This window comes from Aethalodelphis obliquidens, unplaced genomic scaffold (genome assembly GCF_003676395.1).
Source record: "Aethalodelphis obliquidens isolate GAN/ISIS:26980383/991018 unplaced genomic scaffold, ASM367639v1 scaffold9, whole genome shotgun sequence".
NCBI lineage: Eukaryota > Metazoa > Chordata > Mammalia > Artiodactyla > Delphinidae > Aethalodelphis > Aethalodelphis obliquidens.
Window position 1 is genome coordinate 15,598,950 of NW_020837953.1, and position 23,990 is coordinate 15,622,939.

The 23,990-nt window shown below is 44.6% G+C and overlaps 1 protein-coding gene across 4 annotated transcripts in view; it reads left to right on the forward strand.

The window, feature by feature from the left end:
* The window catches only part of TESK2 (testis associated actin remodelling kinase 2), a 129,142-nt gene that overhangs the window by 103,250 nt on the left and 1,902 nt on the right, over positions 1-23,990 (forward strand). For 3 of the 4 annotated variants that reach the window (XM_027108721.1, XM_027108724.1, XM_027108722.1), the window contains 6 exons: positions 12,058-12,204; positions 22,035-22,117; positions 22,344-22,428; positions 22,686-22,769; positions 22,983-23,069; positions 23,779-23,896. In XM_027108721.1, coding sequence (XP_026964522.1) covers positions 12,058-12,204; positions 22,035-22,117; positions 22,344-22,428; positions 22,686-22,769; positions 22,983-23,069; positions 23,779-23,896 — 604 coding nt within the window. The remainder of the gene's footprint in view (positions 1-12,057; positions 12,205-22,034; positions 22,118-22,343; positions 22,429-22,685; positions 22,770-22,982; positions 23,070-23,778; positions 23,897-23,990) is intronic. The other variant, XM_027108723.1, reaches the window with a different exon arrangement.

Here is a 23,990-nt window from a genome sequence, read left to right on the forward strand (position 1 = left end):
GTTTTAAATACAGCAGGAAGCAGTTGAAGGATTTTAGACAGGAGAGTAGTAGGATACAATTTGCATTTTAAAATAGCACTTTGGCTGCTCTGGAGAATTGACTGTAGAGGGACGGAAGTAAGGGCAAGGAGACCAGTGAGGAGAAACGTATAGATTATATGAGAGATGTGGGTAGCTTGAACTGCGGTGGTATCTGTGAAGATTTTTAAAGATCTGTTTTCGAAATAGAAAGACAAGGTCTTGTGACTTAGGTAAGAAAGAAGAGTGAGGAATCAAATGATGCCCATTTTCGGGCTTCCCTGGTGGCGCAGTGGTTGAGAGTCCGCCTGCCGATGCAGGGGACACGGATTCGTGTCCCGGTCCGGGAAGATCCCACATGCCGCGGAGCGGCTAGGCCCGTGAGCCGTGGCCGCTGAGCCTGCGCGTCCGGAGCCTGTGCTCCGCAACGGGAGAGGCCACAACAGTGAGAGGCCCGCGTACTGCAAGAAAAAAAAAAAAAAAGATGCCCATTTTCTAGGTGGGTGGTTGTTTCATTTACTGAGATGTGGAAAACGTGGAGAGTGCTGCTGGAGAACTTCCTCAGCTGTGTGTGTATTACCTGGGATTTTTTTTTTTTTTTTTTTTTTCTGTACGCGGCCCTCTCACTGTTGTGGCCTCTCCCGTTGCGGAGCACAGGTTCCGGACGCGCAGGCTCAGCGGCCACGGCTCACGGGCCTAGCTGCTACGCGGCATGTGGGATCCTCCCGGACCAGGGCACGAACCCGTGTCCCCTGCATCGGCAGGCGGACTCTCAACCACTGTGCCACCAGGGAAGCCCCCTTTTTTTTTTTTTTTAACATAACACTGTAATCGGCATAGTCTCTTCGCTACAGAAGACCAGACTCAGCATTTGAGCTTTTCAGGGATAACACATCACTACATCTTAAAGCCCTTCCTTGGGCAAGAGCTTTCTGGTCTAAAGTCTAAGGACTGAGGTAGCTGATGAGAGCTGATTCATGGAGAGTGTAGAAGGAATTTCTATATGTAGATAGATAGTTAGGGACATTTAATTTGTTCATTAATTCAATTAGTATTTATTGGGGCTTATTCTGCTAGACACTGATCTAGGAATGGCATTGAACCTCTTCTCAGTGAACTCAAGAAGTGAAGTTAATTGTGCATTAGGACTTTCTGAATTTATTTGGAAAGGGTTTAGAATTCAGTGCTATGGTCATTCTCTGCCTTTAGTCATTTAGAAAAATGTTTTAGAATTTAGCATCCCTAGAACGCTTCTGAGTGACATGATATCCAGATCTGCTGCTTTGTTTGAATTGAGAGTTGGCCTTAGACCAGGATTGGCTGCTTCCCAGAGAGTCCAGTGGCTAATAGAGGAAAGATAATTTGGAACATGGTAAAATAAATCCAGACTTAACTTCACTCAAGATTAATCATCTGATTTTTCTCATTTACTCTCTCTCTCTCTCTCTCTCTCTCTCTTTTTTTTTTGGCCATGCAGTATGTAGGATCTTAGTTCCCCAACCAGGAATCGAACCCATGCCCCCTGCAGTGGAACTGCAGAGTCCTAACCACTGGACCGCCAGGGAATTACAGAGGGCACATCATTCTGACACTTGAGATGGTCTGAAACCAAAGAAAAGGCTCTCTCTTTTTCCCTACAGCTGTAGATACTTATGTATACACCAGACCTCAAGTCTGTTTTCTCTGCAGTAGAACCAGAACTGGCTGAGTCCTCTGTTCCCACCCCTTCCTTCGATAACTCCAACTAGTCTTTGTGAATTTTTGTGAACTTGCGGGTAATTAGTTACCTATCTGACCCTTAGCCTTCAGAGGAGATTTCTGCCTGTACTTGGCGTGACTATTGGGTTGGGAAGTTGTCTTCCACATAGCAAATTGGAAACCTTTCCTCCCTTTCTACCCCCCTACCTACCGTTTGCCACTAGAAGATACCATTTAAGCTTATAGTTGCCTCTAACTTTTGCTTGACTTCTTCCTTACCCAGAGACCAAGTAGTGTGTTGATATGGGCAGAAGAGGTAGAAGAAATGATTAGCTTATTTGAGGACAGTCTCCTTTGATATAAATCACCTTAATTAGAAACTTAACCTCTTTTGGTTTCCATTTTCATTTTGTCCACTGTCAAGCCCTTACTCCTGAGATCTGCTAAGGGGAGGCAGGATGTGTTGTCTTCCTTAATAGATTGCTTTGTTCACTCTGAGCCCAATCACCAGGTGAATGTCAGAGGTTCCTGTCTGAAGCTGGAGGATGTGGGGTTGTAGTAGATGTGGGGTAGCAAGCTGGAGGGAAGAATGCTTTTAAACATGACCTTAATAGCCATGTTGCTGGTAGAGATATTATGGATTTGGGGATAGGAAAGCAAGCTGGATGGAATAGTCAGGAGCCCTGGGCTGATCATAAATCATGTCTGGAACCATTGATTGCTAGTAGAGCTTTATGGGGCAAAGAAAATAGTCTTATTGTTATCTTAGTTCATTTCTTTGAGAAGATTTGTTTTACAGATTTATCTTTTAATGTTTATTTAAACAAATTTGATTTTGATTATGAGATGTTTGCTGTAAATTAAAAATCTGTGGGGAAAGCTTAGTCATTCCTTTTTTTTGTTTTTGTCTGTGTTGGGTCTTAGTTGGATCTAAGGATCTTTGTTGCGGTATGCAGGGTCTTTAGTTGTGGTGCATGGGCTGTCTAGTTGTGGCACGTGGGCTCAGTAGTTGTGGCGCGAGGGCTTAGTTGTCCTTCGGCATGTGGGATCTTAGTTCCCCGACCAGGGATCAAACCTGTGTCCCCTGCATTGGAAGGTGGATTCTTAACCACTGGACCACCAGGGATGTCCCAGTCATACTGTTTTGAATCTTGTGGGTAAACAGTCATTTTGTTGTTTATAGTAGTTTATGTGCATAGAAAAACACTCTTACTACTTCAGGTGCGTTAAACAAACATCTTTTTTTTTTTTTTTTTTGTGATACGCGGGCCTCTCACTGTTGTGGCCTCTCCCGTTGCGGAGCACAGGCTCCGGACGCGTAGGCTCAGCGGCCCTGGCTCACGGGCCCAGCCGCTTCGTGGCACGTGGGATCTTCGCGGACCGGGGCACAAACCCGTGTCCCCTGCATCGGCAGGCGGACTCTCAACCACTGCGCCACCAGGGAAGCCCAACAAACATGTTCTTAAAGTGGTGAATGGGTTATGCTAAGTGTCTGTGGGAAGTGTGAGGAAAGAGGGGGCGATATCTTTATGGCCTCTTCTACTTGGCTTTCAGCTACTGATAAAAGAAATACCCTCTATAATTCTCAAAAGGAGATCTTAGATATATTTTTTAAGTCCATGTGATTCTGACCATTTTAAGGAATCTGCTGACAGAGTGTCAAAGGATCCTCAAAATTTCATATTACCGAGTGGCCAAACACACTGTTTTGTATTTTGCTTTAAATTCATTGCTACCATAGTATCTGCCATATAGTAAGCATTATTAAATGTTTGTTTTGCTTGATATTTATCAGAAAATTCCTCTCAAAACACACTGTTTTGTATTTTGCTTTAAATTCATTGCTACCATAGTATCTGCCATATAGTAAGCATTATTAAATGTTTGTTTTGCATGATATTTATCAGAAAATTCCTCTCAAAGCACATTTCTCTTTTTGATCTTAAGTTACATTAATGACAGAGTTGGGAGGGCTTCAGATAAAAGAGGGAACTTAAAATCTGCCTCTATTTATTTAAATGTACTTATTCATTTGTTAATTCAACAATTTATTGTTTGTGCCACTGGATACTGGGCTTACAAAGTTGAGAAAGATCTGGTCCCTGCCATCAAGGTTATAGTACAATATGATAAGCAATAGTAGAAGTACATACAGGGGGCCAAAGTGGCACAAAGTATGGGATGGGGTATCAGGAAATGGTTTCCAAAATAAGAGACTCAAGCTGGGTTTAGAAGGATGAATAAGAATTAGCAAAGCTGTGAAGGGGAAGAAGAGTATTCTGGGCAGTAAACATATATGAAGGCAGAGAGTGTGAAACATTTAAATATTCTGAAACACATTTTGGGTTCCCTTTCTCTTTGAATCAGTCCATTACTACTGACTGTTTGAGTCAGGCAGGTCCCGGTGGACCTCCTGGAGTGGAGGCTGAACTGTGGCAAACTCAGGCCTTGGCAGATGTGTGGATGTGCACTTGTAGTGGCTGTGGAACCTCGAGCTGAGAACAGGAGGCTCCTTTGGAGCATGAGCCTCCCACAGGGCGCTCTTGGGATGCCTGTCCTGGAATTACCCAGGGCAGTAACAAAGCTTTCTTTTCTTCTTTAAACCAAGCCAGCAGGATGGGATGTCTGCTAGCCTTTGTGTTTGGAGCCAACCAACAAATATACAGTGGCCAGCACAATGGCATTGTTGGGCTTCAGTGAAAACTAGGTCGGGGCCCAGGCCCTCCTCTGCAGAGGGCCCATCCAGAGAAGAGGTTTGACAAGCCACTGATTTGGCTATTTGGCATTGATGCTGGTTTCTGATGAGCTTCTGACTGACTTTTGGTATATAAGATTGTAGGATCTCTTCCCGTTGTTTCTCTCAACACATCTATTTGGAATCTCTGAGTTGCCTCTGACTCTTTTTCCTCAGTTCTCATGTCTACCATTCAGTTGCTAAATCCTTTAGGTTCTACCTCTGCTTGTTCTAACTCTAGCCCACTTTTTCATACCTATGGTAGCATTCTAAGTCAGGCGTTTGGTCGTCTCTCATCTGGACTGATGCAGTACCCTTCAAACCTCCCTCTAGCTCCTCCTCTATCCTGCTACCACCATGGGCTTTCTGAAATGTAGTTTTGGTCCTGTATTAGTTTCCTAGGGCTGCCATAACAAAGCACCACAATGTGAGTGGCTTATAAAGACAGAAATTTATCCCCTCATAGTTCTGAAAGCTAGGAGTCTGAAATCAAAGTGTTGGCAGGGTCTTGCTTTCTCTGAAGGCTCTAGGGGAAGATCCTGCCTTGCTTCTTCCTAGTCTCTCTTGGTGTTCCTTGGCTTACAGATGCATCACTCAAATCTTTGCCTCCATCGATACATGACATTCTCCTTGTATGTCTGTATCTCCTCTCCTCTTCTTGTTAAGATATTGGATTAAGGATCCACCTTACTCCAATAGGACCTCATCTTACTTGATTACATCTGCAAAGACCTTGTTTTCAAATAAGGTCACATTCACAGGTACCAGGGGTTAGGAATTGGGCCTATCTTTTTGGGAGACATAGTTCAACACACAATAGATTATATTATACCTTTACCTATAAACCTTTAGTGGTCCCCATGATCTGCTAAATTAGCTATAGATGTTTCATCTTGGTGTTCCAGAACTTCTACACTAACAATAAATATAATAATAATAGCAATAATAACAACATTGAGAACTTCCTTGGACATTGTTCTAAGCATTTTATACATTAGTTCATTAAATTTTCATAATTCTATGGATTAGGTTCTATTATTATTCCCATTTTATAGATGAATATTAAAGAGTAACCAACCCAGGGTCACACAACTAGTCAGAGGTGAGATTCAGTCCTAGGCAGTCTAACTCTGCAGTATGTGGGCTTCACCACTATAATTTACTGACCAGCTTTACTTTTTAGCTTTATCCCTTCTCCCCTACTTATAATTTACGCAGGGAAAGAAAAACAAAAAGGAATGACTACTAATCTCTGCACTTTATCTTTGTGTTCCTTTTGCATAGAATGTCTTTTTTACTCCCAACCCTACATATGGGCTTCCAGGAAACAGAACTGAATCCTCAATGAGTGATTAGCCAGGCCTATGTGGGGGAAGGTATTCTAGGTAAAGGGACCAGCAATGTGCACAAACGTGCAAGTAAGCAGGGGTCAGACCCTTATAAGCAGGAGTGAAAGACTGTGTGCCATGCTAAGGATTGTGGATTTTATCCTAAGAGTAATAGGGCATCAGTGAATAATTTTAACAAGGGAGTGGCTTCAGGTTGGTATTTTAGAAGGTTAATCTTGGCTGTATTAAGGAAAATGGATTGGAATGAGAGCTAAGTCTGTTCAAGATGTAAGAAGGGGAAAAGAAGACTAGTTAGAAAGCTAATGGCATAACCAAGGGGAGGGATGATGATGATTAGATATTGATAGTGGGGAGAATGAGTTGTGTACTGTCAGCTAAGCACTGTGCTAGACATACTTTGTATACCATATCTCTTTTAATTATTCCCTGCCTTTGATTAAATACCAAATCATATCGGTTCTACCTCCGAGATATCTCCAGGTATTAACCTCCTTTCCATTCTTGCTGCCATTGTCTTTCTCAGGCATTTGTTACTTCTCACCTGGATGATTCCAGTAGCCTTCTAACTGTTCTTCCAGCCTCAATTTTCTTTTTTCTTTTTTTTTTTTTTTTGTGGCACGTGGGCCTCTCACTGTTGTGGCCTCTGCTGTTGGGGAGCACAGGCTCCGGACGCGCAGGCTCAGCGGCCATGGCTCACGGGCCCAGCCGCTCTGCGGCATGTGGGATCTTCCCGGACCGGGGCACGAACCCGTGTCCCCTGCATCGGCAGGTGGACTCCCAACCACTGCGCCACCAGGGAAGCCACCCAGCCTCAATTCTTGACCTTTCCATACAGTTTTTACATTACTGTTAGAATGATATTTCTGTGAAGCATGTCTGATCATTGTCCTGTATGAAAAAAAATTGTTAGTTGATTATATGTCATCTCTACTGGACTGTGAACTCGACTAGACTAGACTGTGAACTAAGGGCAGGGACTGGCCCCACTTAGTTTTATGTTTTTATGTAGTAGGTTTTCAGTGTTTGTGTAGGTGGATGGATAGAGAGATGAATGGGTCTACCTCAGGACAGCTGTGCTAATTAAGTGGCAGCAAATGATCTCTGTTAGTTGGATGGCAGCACATTTATCTGCCTTGGGTAAGTGCCTTAGCTCTAGGCTATTTGGGTAGATTCATCAAAAAGGTATAATAATTCTTACAGTTGATGTTTTCTTCAGAACCTTTCTGAATATGTCTTTGAACCACTGTTCATAGATGTTTGTTTGATTACAGATATCAGTATATTGATAATTCAAAGTTAAAAAAAAAAAAAGGTAGCCGTTTGCCTTGTTCTTCTGACTGGTTATGATTGGGTGAGATTATGATCAGAATCAGCAAGAATTGAGAACAGGAGCCCTGGGTGTAGTGAATGTTACTTCAGGGAGAGGTAAGTATTGCCTAGTCCTGCTCCAGAATATTCTTTGTATGGGCATGTTTATGTGTCTGTCTGTGTCTGAGTGGTACCATCAGAGCCTATAGGGTGTATGTGGGAAGAACCATACTCTCAGCCTAGACAACTCTTAACTATCTTTTTAGGATCCAACCCAGGTGTTACTTTTTCTGTGAAACTTTCTAAACTCCTCAGTATCTACTTTCATACCCAAGTATTTACCTCTGCTAAAGGGTTATTAGTATTACTTACTTACCTAGGTGTCTTTCATTGAACTTCTTTAAGGTGTAAACTGAGTGTTTACATACCTACATTTACTATGTGGATGGGACTCTTCCAATCACTGGGAGATATAATGTTGATGTAAATGGATAGGTTCTTAGTCTCATATGGGGGCGACAGGAATGGGAGGAGCGCTCAATAAATCTTTGTAGAAATAACCTGAATTGATGTTCCTTTTTATTTTTGGGCCACACCGTGAGGCTTGCGGGATCTTAGTTCCCCAGCGACCAGGGATTGAACCTGGGCCCATGGCAATGAAAGTGCCCCTGAACAGCAAGGGAATTCCCTGAATTGATATTCCTGAGTGGAGAATTAAGTGTCCACTTACCCGTCCCTTTGATGATTTTCTAGGGTGTTGGCATATGATTTCTTACATACATAGTAATATTGTTTAGTCACCAAACACACATTTGTTTACTGAGTGCCTTCCAAGAAAAGAGTCTTTAATGAAATCAAGTATCAAACACAAATGAAATGGCAGAAACGCTAACATTTTATTAGACCATGAAGAGGAGAGGTTTTGGTGTAGGTATATTTGGGGAACAGTCACTTAGAGGTATTGAAGTACCTTTAACACATTTGATTGGCTGATATTATAGTTTTCTGAACTTTAAAAGAACAACAATAAAAATTGTGAAATCTTCTCTCTCTAGTAGGTATTTAAATGTGTTGCCAGTGCCTTAGGTTGTTTTGTAGAGCTCCCAAGGGAGTGGTCTGGAAGAAAATGAAAGCAAAGCAGCTGTTATCCCCAACCCGGAAAGCTGAATGTGCTGGAACAGTTGTTCTTGCCTCTGCTTCCCACAGAGGGATTTGTTCAGAGAACACACCAGCTGAGTCTGCACAGGGAGTTGCTTATAGGGAAGTGGACGTTCCGACTAATGGGCACACAGTGTAGCAACTTAGAAATCTTCCTTCTTGGCAGATCTCAAACTTCCTTTCCTCATACATGCAAAGGTCTTGAGACATTGAGAAGTTGTGGTTTCTGAGGGCCCAGAGGCTTACCAGCTCCACCAAAGTATTCACCGAAGGCAGGCAAGAGAAGTGGGTTGTAACAATAAATTCCATTTGGTTTCCCTCTCTGGATCTGGTTTGTGCTTTTTCCATCTTGCCAGGAAAAGTCAGAGCCTACTAGCCAGTGTGGTTCCTCACCTTGTCTCGCCTCTCTCCTCTGCTCTCCACCCTGTGGCTTGGTCTGTGGATTTCTCAGGCTTTCAGAGACATGACTGGACAAGAGTAATAAACATGTGTTTCTCCGAACCAGAATCAAGAGTCCTGGCTTAGCCTGGCCCACAGAGAATGCACATACAGGCTTTTCACCAGTCTTTTCTGCCTGGCCCTCAGTAGGAAGCCTGAGTGGCTCCCAAAGTCAGGCCTTCCATGTCACACTGTCACCACGCCAAACAAGTGAACCACCACTTCTTCATATCTTGTTCACTCTCAGAGCCAAAGAAATTTGTCTGCATGTTTAGCTGTCAGCTTCATTGCCCCCATATAGCTTGGAATTTGCAAGTTCAGTTTCTTTTTAGCAAATGAGCACCTCAGACGTAAACTGTGAACAGATTCAACTAGAGTGAGGAGACGAGGGCACTATGCTAATGCTGTCGTTATACCTCGTTTTGAGATTTCCAAAGCTGGATTATCAAGCAAGATGAAGCAGATCAACAGGTTTCCCTTTTGAGAAGTTTGGCGTATTTTTAGCCATTCTCTCTGCCTTGCCAAACCTGATCCACTTCATCCAAGGATCTGAAGTGCTGCATCGTGCTGCCCCCAACTGGTTCTTTTTGGTGCTATGTTACCACATCAGAAAATCTCATTATATGGAACTTATATTTTTTTCTTAGCACTTTCATGTATTTGTATTCTATTCTTATAATAACATTGTGAGTAATATGGATCATGGATTATCATACCTACTTTTTATGTGGGAAAACTGAAGGGTAGCCTTATTAGTTGATTTGTCCAAAGTAAAATGGCTGTTGAGGCAGACTTGGACTAAAATTCAGATTTAAAAATGTGTGTGTGTGTGTGTGTACATATATATATATATACACACACATACATATATATATATATTTTTTTTTTCTTTTTTTTGCGGTATGCGGGCCTCTCACTGTTGTGGCCTCTCCCGCTGTGGAGCACAGGCTCCGGATGCACAGGCTCAGCAGCCATGGCTCACGGGCCCAGCCACTCCGCGGCATGTGGGATCCTCCCGGACTGGGGCACGAACCCGTGTCCCCTGCATCAGCAGGCGGACTCTCAACCACTGCGCCACCAGGGAAGCCCTACATATATATTTATTTATTTGGTTGCACTGGGTCTTAGTTGTGGCAGGCGGGCTCCTTAGTTGTGGCTCCAGGTCTCCTCAGTTGTGGCTCGCAGGCTCCTTAGTTGCAGCTCACGGACTCCTTAGCTGTGGCATGCAAACTCTTAGTTGTGGCAGGCACGTGGGATATAGTTCCTTGACCAGGGATAGAACCTGGGCCCCCTGCATTGGGAGCGTGGAGTCTTATCCACTGCGCCACCAGGGAAGTCCCTAAAATTCAGATTTTTTGCCTTCTCTCCCATTAGGTTCCCTAGTCTTTTATAAATTCAGTATCACCCCCACTCCAAAAAGGTATTAAGAGCTTAATTTTAGGCTTAGAGGAATTTTCCCCTTTTTCTCCCTTGGAAAGAGGAGGGAGATAATACATCATGTAAGGTTTGAATAAATTCATGAATTTAATTGGCAAAAAATTTTGAGCTCCTGTTCTGCATGAGGCTCTCTGTACCCAGACACCATGGCTCTCCAGTGTAATGTAGGGGTAGAGCATGAACTCTGGAGTCAGACTGCCTGAGTTGGAACCCTGGCTCTGCTGCTTAATAATTGGGTAACCTTGAGCAAGCTGCTTAACGTCTAAATGCCTTTTGTAAAATGAGAATAATAGTACACTTACCTTAGGGTTATATGAAGATTAAATGATGTAATTAATGGAAAGTTCTCAGAGTAGTGCCTGGCACAAAGCAAGTAACAAGTAAATAAATATTAGCTGCAGCTGCTGCTGCTATTTTTGTTATTATTATTTATTATCTCTATATAAATAGGCTTATTTGCTCTTAAAAAAAAAGGCAAAGCAGCTCTTCATGGGTATGTAGGAATGACGAACACCCAAATTTCTTGAAAGAGTACATCTTCATGTCATTTCCCCTTAGCCTTATCTCCTACTCACACCTCAATTCACTTTGATCTTACTCTGGTCTTAACCACTTTACTGTAACTGCTCTGGCCATGGTTGCCAGTGACTTCTCAGTTGCAAATTCAGTAGACACTTTTCAGGCTCATCTTACTTGATCTATAGCATTTGATACTATTGGTCATTTCCTCTTTGGAATGTTTTCCTCCTTTGTCTTCTGTGGTGACATTCTTGCTTGCTTCTTCCTCCTCTGCCTGCTCCTTTAAATGCTACAGTTGCTTGGGATTCTGGTAATTTCCCACCTTACATGTTAACCCCTGGGCAGCTCCATACATTCCTTAGCCTCAGTGACTACTTCAGCTCATTGTCATTGCCTCCTAAATGTTAGTCTCTAGCCCAGACTTTGCTCCTAAACTTCAAACTGACTCTCTGTAGGACATCTCCACATGCCCTTAAACCCAACATGTCCGACTTGAACTCACTATCTTTTAACATTGCCTCTTCTAAAAATCTGCTCCTCTCCCTGTATTCTGGATATTTAATAATGGCACCCAGGGACCAGTAGCCTGCGATCAACCTAGGAGCTTTTCATTGCCCTTATCCCCCCATCCAGCATTCATCAAGTTTTTTTTGACTTTGCCATCTAAATCTTGAATCTTGCTCTATTCCAGTGCCTCAACTATTGCCTTAACTCAGGCATTCTTCTTTCACCAGGATTATCGCAATAATCTCCTAACCTATTTTCCCTTCTCCGTATTCTCCACTCTAATCCATCTATCATACCATTGCTAAAATAATCTTTTCTTTAAAAAACAAACATGAACATGTTGCTCTTTTGCTTTAAAAGGCTTCTTTTGTTCCTTATAGACAGGATAAAGTCCATATACCTTAGCAAAGCATATCAGCCTCACCCGTCTCTCCTCTCATGCACTCTGGCCATATTGAGTAAATTAGTTTCCTGAATACACCATGCTCTTCACCTATAACTTTACATATGCGGCTCCCTCTGTGTGGACTTTCTTTCCTGCTCCCCCAAGTCATCCTTTGGACTCCTTTATTTCCTTTGTGCAGCTTTCTCTGACATGCCTAGACTGAGTTAGTAACTTTATCCTCTGTGCTGCACAGTGCTGTCGTACCTGTACAAAGCCATCTTTTAGCATTTACTACATTATATTGTTTGTCTATATCCCTTAATAGATTGTGATCTTCTCAAAGGAAGGTGCAGCACCTACCATAGTGCCTGGATGCAGAATAAGCCCTCAGTAACTTCAAAAAAAAAATACAGTCTTTATCTTCTAGGTGTCTACTCTTTAGTGGTTTCACCACCATCCTAAGCATTCCTGACAAATGGTAGCTGGGTTTTCCTTCTGTTTTGCAGTATATCAACTCTGGAAACCTGGAACAGTTGCTAGACAGTAACCTGCATTTGCCCTGGACTGTGAGGGTGAAACTGGCTTATGACATAGCAGTGGGCCTCAGCTACCTTCACTTCAAAGGCATTTTCCATCGGGACCTCACATCTAAGGTACGAAGGCTTTACATGCACTACTCTTTGAGACACTGTCTTCCATTACGAAGAAAACTGTGTTAAGAAACCAGTCATTAATGTGCTTGAATATGATGGAGATCTCTTATAAATTCAACATTCAATCACAGAGGATACAACTTATTACTATGTACAGCTAGTCCTTAGAAAGCCAATCTCGGCTCACAGCGGGTAGGTACCTTTCATTGCTGAGTCTGGCAACACATACATCTTGAGAACCTTCACTCTTGGCTTCAGGTCCTGAATGTGTGTTGCAGGAGTAGATGGCATGAGGACACTTAAGAGGTTCTTGCCCTATAGGAGTGACAGCAGTCAAGGCAATATGGGAGCCTGTCTCTTAGTATTCTGTCCCATGGCCTCCAGCAGGAGTTCTGTGATTTTTAGTCACTTGAGTGTAGGTTTTGAAAGCCATAATGTACTGACCCATTTTCTTTCTGTGTGATTGAGTTTCTGCCATCCTGCCAGTTCCTCTTTGGCGTCAGCTGGTCTCTGTAGTATTCTCTTGCTGTCCAAATTGCTGTGTGACCAGGTTAGAAAAGAGTTGCTTTTAGAGGAAGTTGGCCATACTACAAGGCAGACACCTCAGGGCCAAGTAGCACAGGACATCACGTGACAAGGCTTATATAAATAGTACTGTTTGATCATTGATATGGGAACTATAAATCATCTAATATAACTTCTGTCCAAGAGCTGATTTAAAGTCTTCTAGGGAGGTATTATAGAAGTTTTGTACCTGCCCAAGAATAGCTCTTATTTCATTCTGCACCCTCAACACAAACATATGCACACACACGCACATGCATACACATACTCCTACAGCTCTTCTGTCATGGATGAGGGGTATGGGAGCCTGTTATAAGAAAAAGTTTGCAAAGGGAACGAAAGCAGGCTGTGCTCTCAGAGCCAATAAGGCCTAGAGCAGTGAGTCCCTGGCTACCTCACATTAGAATGGTTCTGGTGTTCCAAACAGCAGTACTGTCCCCAAGGGACCCTGGCCATTGGTTTGTGAGTACTACACAGAAAATAGCTTCAGGGAGGTGCTTGTAGAGCCCCTAGGTGTGGCAGGGCCATTTGTAGTCAGCTGCACTGTTACTAAAGGAGCAATAAGAGTGGCAGGTGGAATCTGGTGACCAGCTGAGACCTAGTTGTGAGGAGTCCTTTATCTTCATTGGTATAAGCAAGGGCTGGACAGTTGGACAGCTGGGACCTGGAAGGTGGTATCATTTCCTTTCATCAGACTTTTCTCCTTCCTTAGAACGTTTTAGAAACTCAAAACTTAGAAAACTGCACTTGTTCCAGGCAAATGGGTGGGGTTGTATCAACTTAGATACTGCCTTAAGTTGGTAGTATACTCTCACCTTAGGCATGCAACTAAAATCAAATTGCTGGGGCTTCCCTGGTGGCGCAGTGGTTAAGAATCCGCCTGCCAAGGCAGGGGACACAGGTTCGAGCCCTGGTCCGGAAAGATCCTACATGCCACGGAGCAACTAAGCCCGTGCGCCACAACTACTGAGCCTGCGCTCTAGAGCCCGTGAGCCACAACTACTGAGCCCTTGTGCCACAACTACTGAAGCCTGCGTGCCTAGAGCCCATGCTCTGCAACAAGAGAAGCCACCACAATGAGAAGCCCACGCACCGCAACGAAGAGTAGCCCTAGCTCATTGCAACTAGAGAAAGCCTGCGTGCAGCAACGAAGAGCCAATGCAGCCAAAAATAAATTAATTAAATTAAAATAAAAAAAATATCAAATTGTTGCTTCCTACTCAGAGAGCATCATTTCTTCTAAGGTGGAGGGAGGTCATGACAAGTTATCTGTCAGTCACACAGATATTTCCTGTACACCTACATGAGTGTCTCTGGTGCCTGGTACCATGAACGAAGGGATATTTGAAAAAGATAATTTCTGACCAGAGGTAGTCTTGTTGGAAAATAACTGAAAAATAGTTCATAGCATTTTATAATTGAGTGTTTAGCTATAGACTGTAGGTTTTCAGTCAAAGGAAAGATCACTAGGCTAGGTAGCTAGGCTTTCTGGAGGAAAGTCCTCCACTACCAATGAGTTCCTAAGAACTCATCATATTATCTTCAGTGCCCCCAAAACACCTTGTCCCATTGTGCTAGTGTCCAAGTGTGATTCTGTCTGGGATTGTCATAGTGTATGTATTGTAAAAATGACTAACCTTTTTGGAACTATAGGGTAAGACCACTATCCTTTGGTTTTCCTAATAGGGAGTGGGTATTCCCATGTCAGTTGGCTTGAGATGAGAAACTAGGAATTTAGGAGGAAGAACTCCCTGGTATCACTGGGCTGTACTTTCTTGGGTCTGAACTTTAGGGGATGGGGAGAACAAATGACTTTGCAACCTGGAGACAGGCTGGGAAGTACACTCTAGGGAATCTCAAGTTGAAGAAAAACTTCATTGCCCTTTTTATCATCTCTGAGCTTTTGGTAAAGTTTTGTCCAAATGTTTTATCTTCATAGTGTTGCAGAGATTAAGGAGAAGGTGGTGTGTCCCCACCTAGACCAGAGCAGCCCCATCCAGGAGACCTGTATGATGGTGACGGTGACCATAAGAATGAGAAGCCCAAGGGAGAAGTCTAAAGGGACAGAGTAGGGCTTTGAAATTTCCAAATTATCTCCTTATTGTCAACCTTGGGCCTGAGTTTGATTTCTTTAAGGACAATAAAAGGTTTACTTATATTTTAGCGTGTACACTTCCTATTATTTGATGGTTCTATTGTGTCCGTGTCCCCCACCAACACATGAGTTTCTCAAGTGCTGCTCATATTCACCTTTTTATTCCTAGCACCTAACATATAGAGCCTGTCAGAGTAGGGGCTTCCTGGCCCTCTTTCAGAGAATGTGCTTGATGGCACAGAGGCCAAAACATCTGCTTGAGAACTGAGACTTTGAGTCCCACACCCAGTTTTGTCCCACCTCTTTAAATGACCTCAGTGCTCTTGGGTCCTGAGTGTCCCCAGTCTATTGACCTCATAGGAGTGATCAGTCTGGGCTTTTCAGGCCAGAGCTAACAGGAAGGATTTAAAGTAGTAGGAGCGTGTTCCAGGTAGGTAAACCGGGATAGAGAGAAGCACATGCCTTTTTCCAAATGATCCTGAGCCTATGGTAGCGGCAAAGAGGATCACTGGTTTCCAGTCAGAGTGCCTGTTGAAAGCAGTATTGCCTTTGTAGGATTCACACATCAGTAGTTACTGCAGTACTGTTTTCAAGAGTGAAGAGTCTGTCAGATATAGCTGTTCTGTCTAATTTTGTAATTATTGCGATGCTGATGATTTACTTAGAAGCAAGTGGGATGCAGTGTGGCTTTAGAAACATTCCGTTCTTGAGCTCCATCAAGAAGTGGCAACAGCCACACACAGGCTAGGAGTGGCTGGTACAACTGTACGTGAGCCTTGGCTCTTAGGGGCAGCTGGGAGAGCAGTTTCTTTCTGCTTAATACTGTTACTGCCCAGGATCAGGCAAGCACCACTAGTCTTTTTGGATTTCCCCTAGGAGTGTGAATTATACCTCTCTTCTTGGTTGCTGTGTTTTTTGGGGGGTGGGAATGGTTTTTTGTTTTTAACTCCACAGAATCCACTCTGGCCATTCCACTAGAGTGAAAAGCCTATCTAGCTGTGGTCTTAGGCTATACCCCACAACTAGGAACAGAAAATGCCAATTTTCAGAGACTGAAGAGAGCATGAATTAGAAACAAAGTTGAATGCTGGTGGGAGGTAGAGAGTGTGTATTAGGGCACCCTGTAGTCATTCTTTTAAAAAAAATTATTTATTTACTTATTTATTTTTGGTTGTGTTGAGTCTTCATTTCTGTGCGAGGGCTTTCTCTAGTTGTGGCAAGCGGGGGCCACTCTTCATCGCGATGCGCGGGCCTCTCACTGTCGCGGCCTCTCTTGTTGTGGACCACAGGCTCCAGACGCACAGGCTCAGTAGTTGTGGCTCACGGGCCTAGTTGCTCCGTGGCATGTGGGATCTTCCCAGACCAGGGCTCGAACCCGTGTCCCCTGCATTAGCAGGCAGATTCTCAACCACTGTGCCACCAGGGAAGCCCAAGTAGTCATTTTTTATAAAGAGAACCATCAACAGCCTTTGGGAACCATTTATACTGTGCTACTAGAGGACATAGAAATTACTAGAATGCAATCTGTACCATCCATGGGCTCTTAGTCAAGTTGGAGAGACAGATATGTGAGTAGATTTTTTCCCAAGAATTATAGAAAAGAGAGGGGATCACATGGTGGGATGGAGGGGAAGGGAAGGGATGGGACACATTACAGCAAACCAGATAATCTTTTGAGACTTGGACTGCCACCGTCTCTGGGACATTTAGGAGGGCAATTCAGTCTCTGATCTCTCCCTGTGGTATGAAAAGAAACTTTTAACCCTTCTTGAGATGTAGAATCAGTACTTTCTTTCTAAGTGGGTTTATGGAGTGAATTTGTTGGGGATAAGTGGAGAGAGTTGTTGGCACATGGAAAGCCTTTTTTGTTGTTATAGAAATAACTTTAGCTTAGAGCTAACACTCACAAATGGACTTGGCATTTCTCTGCTCAGGTGGTTTTATTCAGTGCCAATACTGAATGTGCAGCTGTTCTAGGAGACCTCAGGATCTGCTCTTAGGTGTCTACTCTGGCCCAGTTCTGAAGGATTTGTGTTGGCTTCCAGAAGTGCATTCATGGCCACCTTTTGAGTCTTTTGTCAGCTCAGTCCCCATTATGGAGAGTCGAATGTATGATTAGTGTATGCCTTTTCACCTGCTTTTGAAAGAAGCTTCAGTCATCTATCCAGGCTTTCATATAACAAACTTTTGCTAAGTTCTTTCTGTGTGTCTGTGCTAGGTTAGAGATACAGAGATGAATGGGATCATTCCCTGCCCTTGATGAGGCAAACATGTAAGTCTCTCTGCTATGGTGTGATGTATTATAATAGGAGCAGGACAAAGAAGAACGGGAGCCAGGCAGCAGCAGTGCCTGGGCTCCTCTTTGAACCTGAAAAGGTCACCTGTCGCCTCACGGAAGTCTGACTGGGCCTTTCTTATGTCTGCTGCTTATTCCAGGCATACTTTTGAATAAAGCATTCTTCATCCTCTATTTAGTGGACTTTGCATCCCACACAGCCTGAAAATTAGTCTGGCTTCTTCAGAACCCCACAGTGGTCTGAGCTTCATATTTTGTACTCTGTAGTCAAATAGTCTGTACTGGGGCCATGTCCAAGTTGGGTGAGAAATGCAAGCATTACACTAGGTGCCCTTGGATTAACCAACGTTGGAGGTAGGGGTTAGCATCCCAGATGAAGGGGTCTTATTGTATTGCCTGCACAAACAGTGCTGCCTTCTCCATGGGCCCTGGCCCCTTTTGCTATCTTAAGACTACATTGTTCCTGCCATGGCCTTGCTGTCTCTAGTGGAAAGCTTTTTAGCCAGTTCCTCTGGAGAGGCCAAAATCATTAGGAGGGATCTCTTTAGAATCAGGAGACCTGCATCTTTACCACTTATAGTTGTAAGCTACACTTTTCTCATCTTAAATGTAAAAATCTCAGATCTGCCCATCTGACAATGCTGTTTGAATCACTTGGATTATGTTTATGAAAAACGTTTTATAATTCGTAAGGTACCACACAGACAGAAGTAGACAATCTTTCCTTTGCCCAAGGGGCTAGGAAGTATTCTCTAGGCCACTTCCTCTAGGCCACTTCCCTCTTAAGACATCCCTGCTTTGCTAAAGCTTACAGTCTATAGCTTACAGTCTATAGCTATAGGAAGGGACTATAGAAACAGATACTTTCATTATAATATCTCAAATGCTAAGGTTAGAGAGAGGAGAAGCATAGGGTGCTTTGAAAAAGGATATTTAACCCAACCTGAGGGTACAGAGAAGACTTCTTGGAGAAGGTGATGCCTGAGCTGAACCTTGAAAATTGAATTCTGCTTAGTAAGTATTGTATGTATGGAGGGGGGTTATATTCCAGACCAGACAAGACTGCATAAACAAAGGCATAGAGGCATAAACGGTCTGATGTGCAGACTGTGAAGCTGAAGTGGTAGGGGATAAGAATTGAAAAGAGAGGAGTCTGATCATATACTATCTAATTGGATTTTATCTTCTAGGTAGGAAATGAAGAATCATTGTGGCTTTTTTAAAGTAACCGCTTTTTGAGATATTACTCACATAAAATAAAATTCACCCTTGCAAAGTATACATTTCAGTATATTCAATAATCACCACTAGCTAATTTCAAAACTTTTCATCACTCCAAAAGGAAAACCCCATGCCCTGTTCTCCTCTCCCTTTAGCATTTGGCAATCACTAATCTTTTATCAGTTTCTATGGATTTGCTTATTCTGGACATTTCATATAATGGAATCATACAGTATGTCATTGCCAGCTTTTAAGTAGGGGAGTAACGCAGATTTGCATTTTACAGAGATCATACTGGCAGAAATGAGGAAGGTGGATTATGGAGATCAAGCCTGGCCCAAGCCACAGAGACCAGTTGGAATATTGCAGTATTCAGGGGAGGATGTGAACTAGGGTAATAGCAGTGGGGATGAAGAGGGAGGGACCAATTTGAAAAACATTTAGAAGCTAAAATTACTTGGAGTAAGAGTAAAAAGTCTAGGCTGAATCTCAAGTTTCTAGCTTAGCAAACTGGGTGGAAAATGGCAGTGCCAGCTGACATAAAAATATAGCTAGAGTTTTAGTTTTGGAGGAAAAAAGATGAGTTCAGGTTTGCATGAATGGAGTTCAGTGTGAATAATCCAGGAGGAGATGTCCAGAAATAGATGAGATGTGCAAAGCTGAAGCTTGAGGATAAAGGTCAGTGCCGAGGATATACGTTTGGGAGTCATCAGCACAGAGGTGGTAATTAGAAATGTGGAATAGCCTCCACAATAGAGCACAAGCTGTAGGCCCAAGATAGAACCCTGAGACCATCATCCTCGTGGGTTAGGGCCTGCATTGGAGTGTGTAAAGGTGGAGAAGGAAATCCATAGTGTCACAGAAGCCAGGAGAGAAGAATCAAAAGGAACAAGAATAGCCTGTAACTAGCCTCTAATGGCTAGTCTGTTAGCTCCAGGACCACAACGGCTTAGTCTCTGCATGCCCAGTACTAATATGATTCCTGAATCATATGTAAAAATGCTGAAGAAAATAATCAGCAATGTCAACAGCAGCAAGATCAAGTAATATAAGGACTGATTTTGTCTACTGAGCTTAATGCCACAGAACTCATGGGGATCCTCAATGAGAACACTTCCAGCAGAAGCCAGTGAGGAAGGAATGGAAGATAAGGAACTAAAAACAGCAAGTGTTGCCAGCCAAACTTCACTAGCCTAGACCCCACTAAGGGCAGGCTCAGGAGTTTATTGAAAAACCCTATAGGAACTAATCTTGGTCAGAGTTGCTCTCCATTTTCCTTCTCGCCTCAGATACAGACTCCTGAAGTTTGCTCTTTTGGTTTTCAGTATCCCATCTCTGTCTTTGGCTCTAATGCCCAGCTGTTGGCTGTGGAGAAGCTTTAAGAGAGGCAGTGGTCACACTCCAGACCAGAGGCAGACCGGGCTAGGCAGGCTTGCCCCATGTTGTAGGGCCCTGATCATCCCTGCCGTAGTCATTTCTTAGCTGCTCAGAGAAGCTACTATGAAGTCACTTCCTCCTGGATGGGTGGTTTACAATGAGCGAACAAGAGGTCTCCATGAATGTGAAGATGGGGCAGAAACTGAACAGCTTTGACAAAGGCAGTATACTGTGGTCCTGTTCTGTTCCTTACTTGCTGAATCTAAGCTGAATTTAACAGGGTTGTTTCTGAGGGCTATAAAGCAAATAGTAAATCGGACTTCAGACTGAGCCTTGGAGACAGGAACCTGAGTTGCTGGTGAAAGAGGAGGAGGAGGGGAGAAAAACAAGTGACAGATCTGAGGTGCCACTGCCTCACAGTGGCATAAGCCAGTATAAGCCAGTGCCCAATAGCCTAGGCTTTGGCTGTCTAATAGACAAGCTGGCCTAGAGCCTGTCTTCTCACAGACAGTAAAGTCAGGGAGCTGGGGTGGGGGTGGCGGAGTGCTGAGCCAGTGGACTGATGGGAAGGCCAAAGCCAGGACAAGCACAAGGACGGTCCTGCTTAGAAGCCAGAGACACTTATGTCTGCCAGGAATCAAGGGTAGGAGAGGATGTAATGAAATCACATTACGTGAAATCACATTTCCCTTCCAACTCAGGGAAAGAGAGAATAGTGTGATCACATCAAAGCCAGAGTAAGGGACTAATTTGTACCTGATGTGGAGTAAGCAGGTGACTTGGCAATGCCTTGGCAACTGGAGGCCAAGGCAAGGAAGGGGGGAGGCTGGTTTGGTGATATAGGGCCTTGCTGGCCCCAGAAATGTCCCTGGGAGCCAAGGATCCCTGCTCCCTGCTACCTCTGGAGGAAGGTGGGCAGAGTGAGTTGCCTCCTGAGCCAGAGTGGTGTAGGGCCATTTTGAATGCAGCTATTTGGGGAGAGTTTGTTGCTGCTTTGTGCTTATTTTCAAGTCACTTGGGTCATCCTTTCTCTGGAGACAGCAGCATTTGTTCAGTGAGCTTGTCCTGAGCCTCTCTCATGAATTGAATACTGTGAGGAAGGAAGGCCCAAACCTGAACTTGCTCCTGAGGAGCTGATGGCCTCTGATAGGCTGTAAGAGGGAATGACACAGAGGGGTTAAAGGAGTTGAGATGAGAGAGAGATGAAGGTGAGAGCTGGAGAGGTCAGGACTGGAAAGGTAAGCTTGTCTTAAAACACACAAAATTTTCTGAAGTGAAAAGAATTGGAAGAACATTCCAAATGGAAGGGAACAGTATAAGCAAAGGCAAAGGTTTGAAGGGGCTGTTCAGGCTTCCCAAATCAAGCTTGTCTGTTACAAGTTTGGATGAAGATGTGTACATAGGGGCACCAAGGCATGGGGAGGTTGGTAGCTGGTTGGTTAGAGCCAGATCATGGAATTTTTTTCTTTGGCTGCATTGGGTCTCGGTTGCTCTGCATGGGCTTTCTCTAGTTGCGGCGAGCAGGGGCTACTCTTCGTTGCGGTGCACGGGCTTCTCATTGCGGTGGCTTCTCTTGTTGCAGAGCATGGGCTCTAGGTGCGTGGGCTTCAGTAGTTGCAGCACGTGGGCTCAGTAGTTGCGGCTCACAGGTTTAGTTGCTCCACGGCATTTGGGATCTTCCCGGACCAGGGATTGAACCTGTGTCCCCTGCATTGGCAGGCAGATTCTTAACCACTGCGCCACCAGGGAAGTCCCAGAGGTCATGGAATTTTAACGCCAGAAAAGAGGTTGGTTGTGATCTTGTGGGCAGTGAAAGTTGGTGTAGGCTTGGGCACTTGTCCTGTGCTTACATTACTTGGCAAGATCAGACCTGGCCTTGCTTGGGTCTCTATGTTCTGAGGGAAGGATGAAGGGAGGCCAGGGGCCTGATGATAGCCTGTCTTCCTCCACTAGATTGTAAGCTCCAAGAGGACAAGGGTTTCTGTTCATTGAGGTATCTCAATGTTCATTGAGGTATCTCTGACACTTAGAACCATGCCTAGCACATATTTGTTTGGAGCATGATATAATCCTCGGGCAGCCACCAAAGATCCAGGCCTAACTCATCTCACATGGCTATCAGAGCCCCCAAGTCTGACCACAGGGGTCAGCCCAAGAGTGTGGTTTCACCAAGGAACAGAGGACAAGGTGCCCTATGGCAGGGAGGGGTGGTGGTAAAGTCTATGGCTGGCTGGTCCCACTTCTGAGCCACATTGTCTTCTTTTTTGGGAACCCTAGAACTGCCTGATAAAGAGGGATGAGAATGGTTACTCTGCAGTGGTAGGTGACTTTGGCCTGGCTGAGAAGATCCCTGATGTCAGGTGGGTAGCCTTAATGGGTGCTGGGGTCACAGAAGGGACTGAGGCAAAGGGAAGACTCCAGCTTCCTTCTCAGCGGCCAGGACTTGGTCACAGCCCAACCTCAGCTCCCTAAATTCAGTCAATTCTAGTGTGTGCCCATCCTTGGGGGAGAGGAATTCCCAGTGGTCAGATATCTCATTGCACCTGCTAGCAGCAAGCTCATTTTCCGTGTCATCTCACCCCACAGCATGGGGAGTGAGAAGCTGGCTGTGGTGGGCTCACCCTTCTGGATGGCACCCGAGGTTCTCCGAGATGAGCCCTACAATGAAAAGGTGAGTCTGGGGACCCCAAGGTCTGGTTCTCTGTAGAATCCATTCTTAGCAGAAAGTGTCCTGAGTCACACTTCATGTATGGGGTGAGGATCTACATCCTTTGTGCCAGAAACAGGGCTGGTGCCTGTCAGCTGCCTAGTGAATGAATTGAATGAAATATGGACAGTAGGGCCCAGGCCTGGGCTAGTGGACATGGGGGACAGAAACCCCACCTCTCACCCCATTGAGAGGGAAACTGAGATCTCACTTCCCACCAGGCGGACGTGTTCTCTTATGGTATCATCCTCTGTGAGATCATCGCCCGCATACAGGCTGATCCAGACTATCTTCCTCGAACAGAGGTGAGCTCCAGGATGGGGATCAGTGCCACTGGGATGGGGCTGCTTTTGAGGCCATGGAATTGTTTTTTTCTTGGGTGGAGTTGCTGGAACTTAGTCTGTGGTTACTTCTCTGGGGCAGTTCCCAGACTCTCCTGAGCAGGCCAGGATGGGTGGAGGGATTAATGACCTGGCTACCAATGTCCCCTGGTCCTTCCCCACCATACCCGTCCACAGAATTTCGGGCTGGACTATGATGCTTTCCAGCACATGGTGGGAGACTGTCCCCCAGACTTTCTGCAGCTCACCTTCAACTGTTGTAATGTGAGTATCTTTTTCCTCCTGGCTTTGGTTGGGGCTGGCTGAACCCTGTTCACCTGGTTAGGACTTTAGGGAGAGGCTGCTAATTAGCCTCACAGGGACCTGTTTTTCCCTGATGAGTGACAGTGCCCACATTCCTTCCTTTAGGCCTGCCAGACTCTGGTCCAGAGCCTTGGACCAAGAAAAGGAAAATTGCTTTGTATTATCCTGTCCTCAGCTTGTAGTGTAGACCTACCACCCCTTGCCTTAGATATTGATGGAGCTCCGGTCAGGTTTTAGTTGGACTGTGCGTCCAGCTGGTCCAAGACCCGTGAGAAAAGCTCTTGTTAGCCTTTATTTTATATAGCTCTGGGGTTGGACCTACCTGTTATGACTAAGGGGGTAGCTGGGGCTTGTCCAGGTAGCTTCCAGAAACATGTTAGCTACAGAACTCAACAAAGAATAGAACCAACCAATGTGAACATACCCTTTTGGAGGGTTCTCTGCCAAACAAGGGGATAAGACATATACAGAAAGGCTGCTGAGATAGGGGAGGGTATTAGACAATAGCATCTTCCCTGACCTTAATTTTGGGACCCACTCTTGTGGTCTGGGGCCTTCAGAAAAGATCTCTTAGATGCACATCTGAATCTTAAAAGATGCCAGACTGAAATGCCATCCTTGGGATGGAAGATGGGAGGGCAGGGCTAATGGTTGGTGTGGATGACTACAGATGGACCCCAAACTGCGCCCATCCTTTGTGGAGATTGGGAAGATCTTGGAGGAAATTCTGAGCCGCCTAGAGGAGGAAGAGCTGGAGAGGGACAGGAAGCTGCAGTCCACAGCCAAAGGTAAGAGATTAGACCAGACTGTCCAACCTGACCCCAAGGGAGGATATTAGGATGGTGGGGGGAGGGGGATTTCCCTCTAGGGCTGTGATTACAG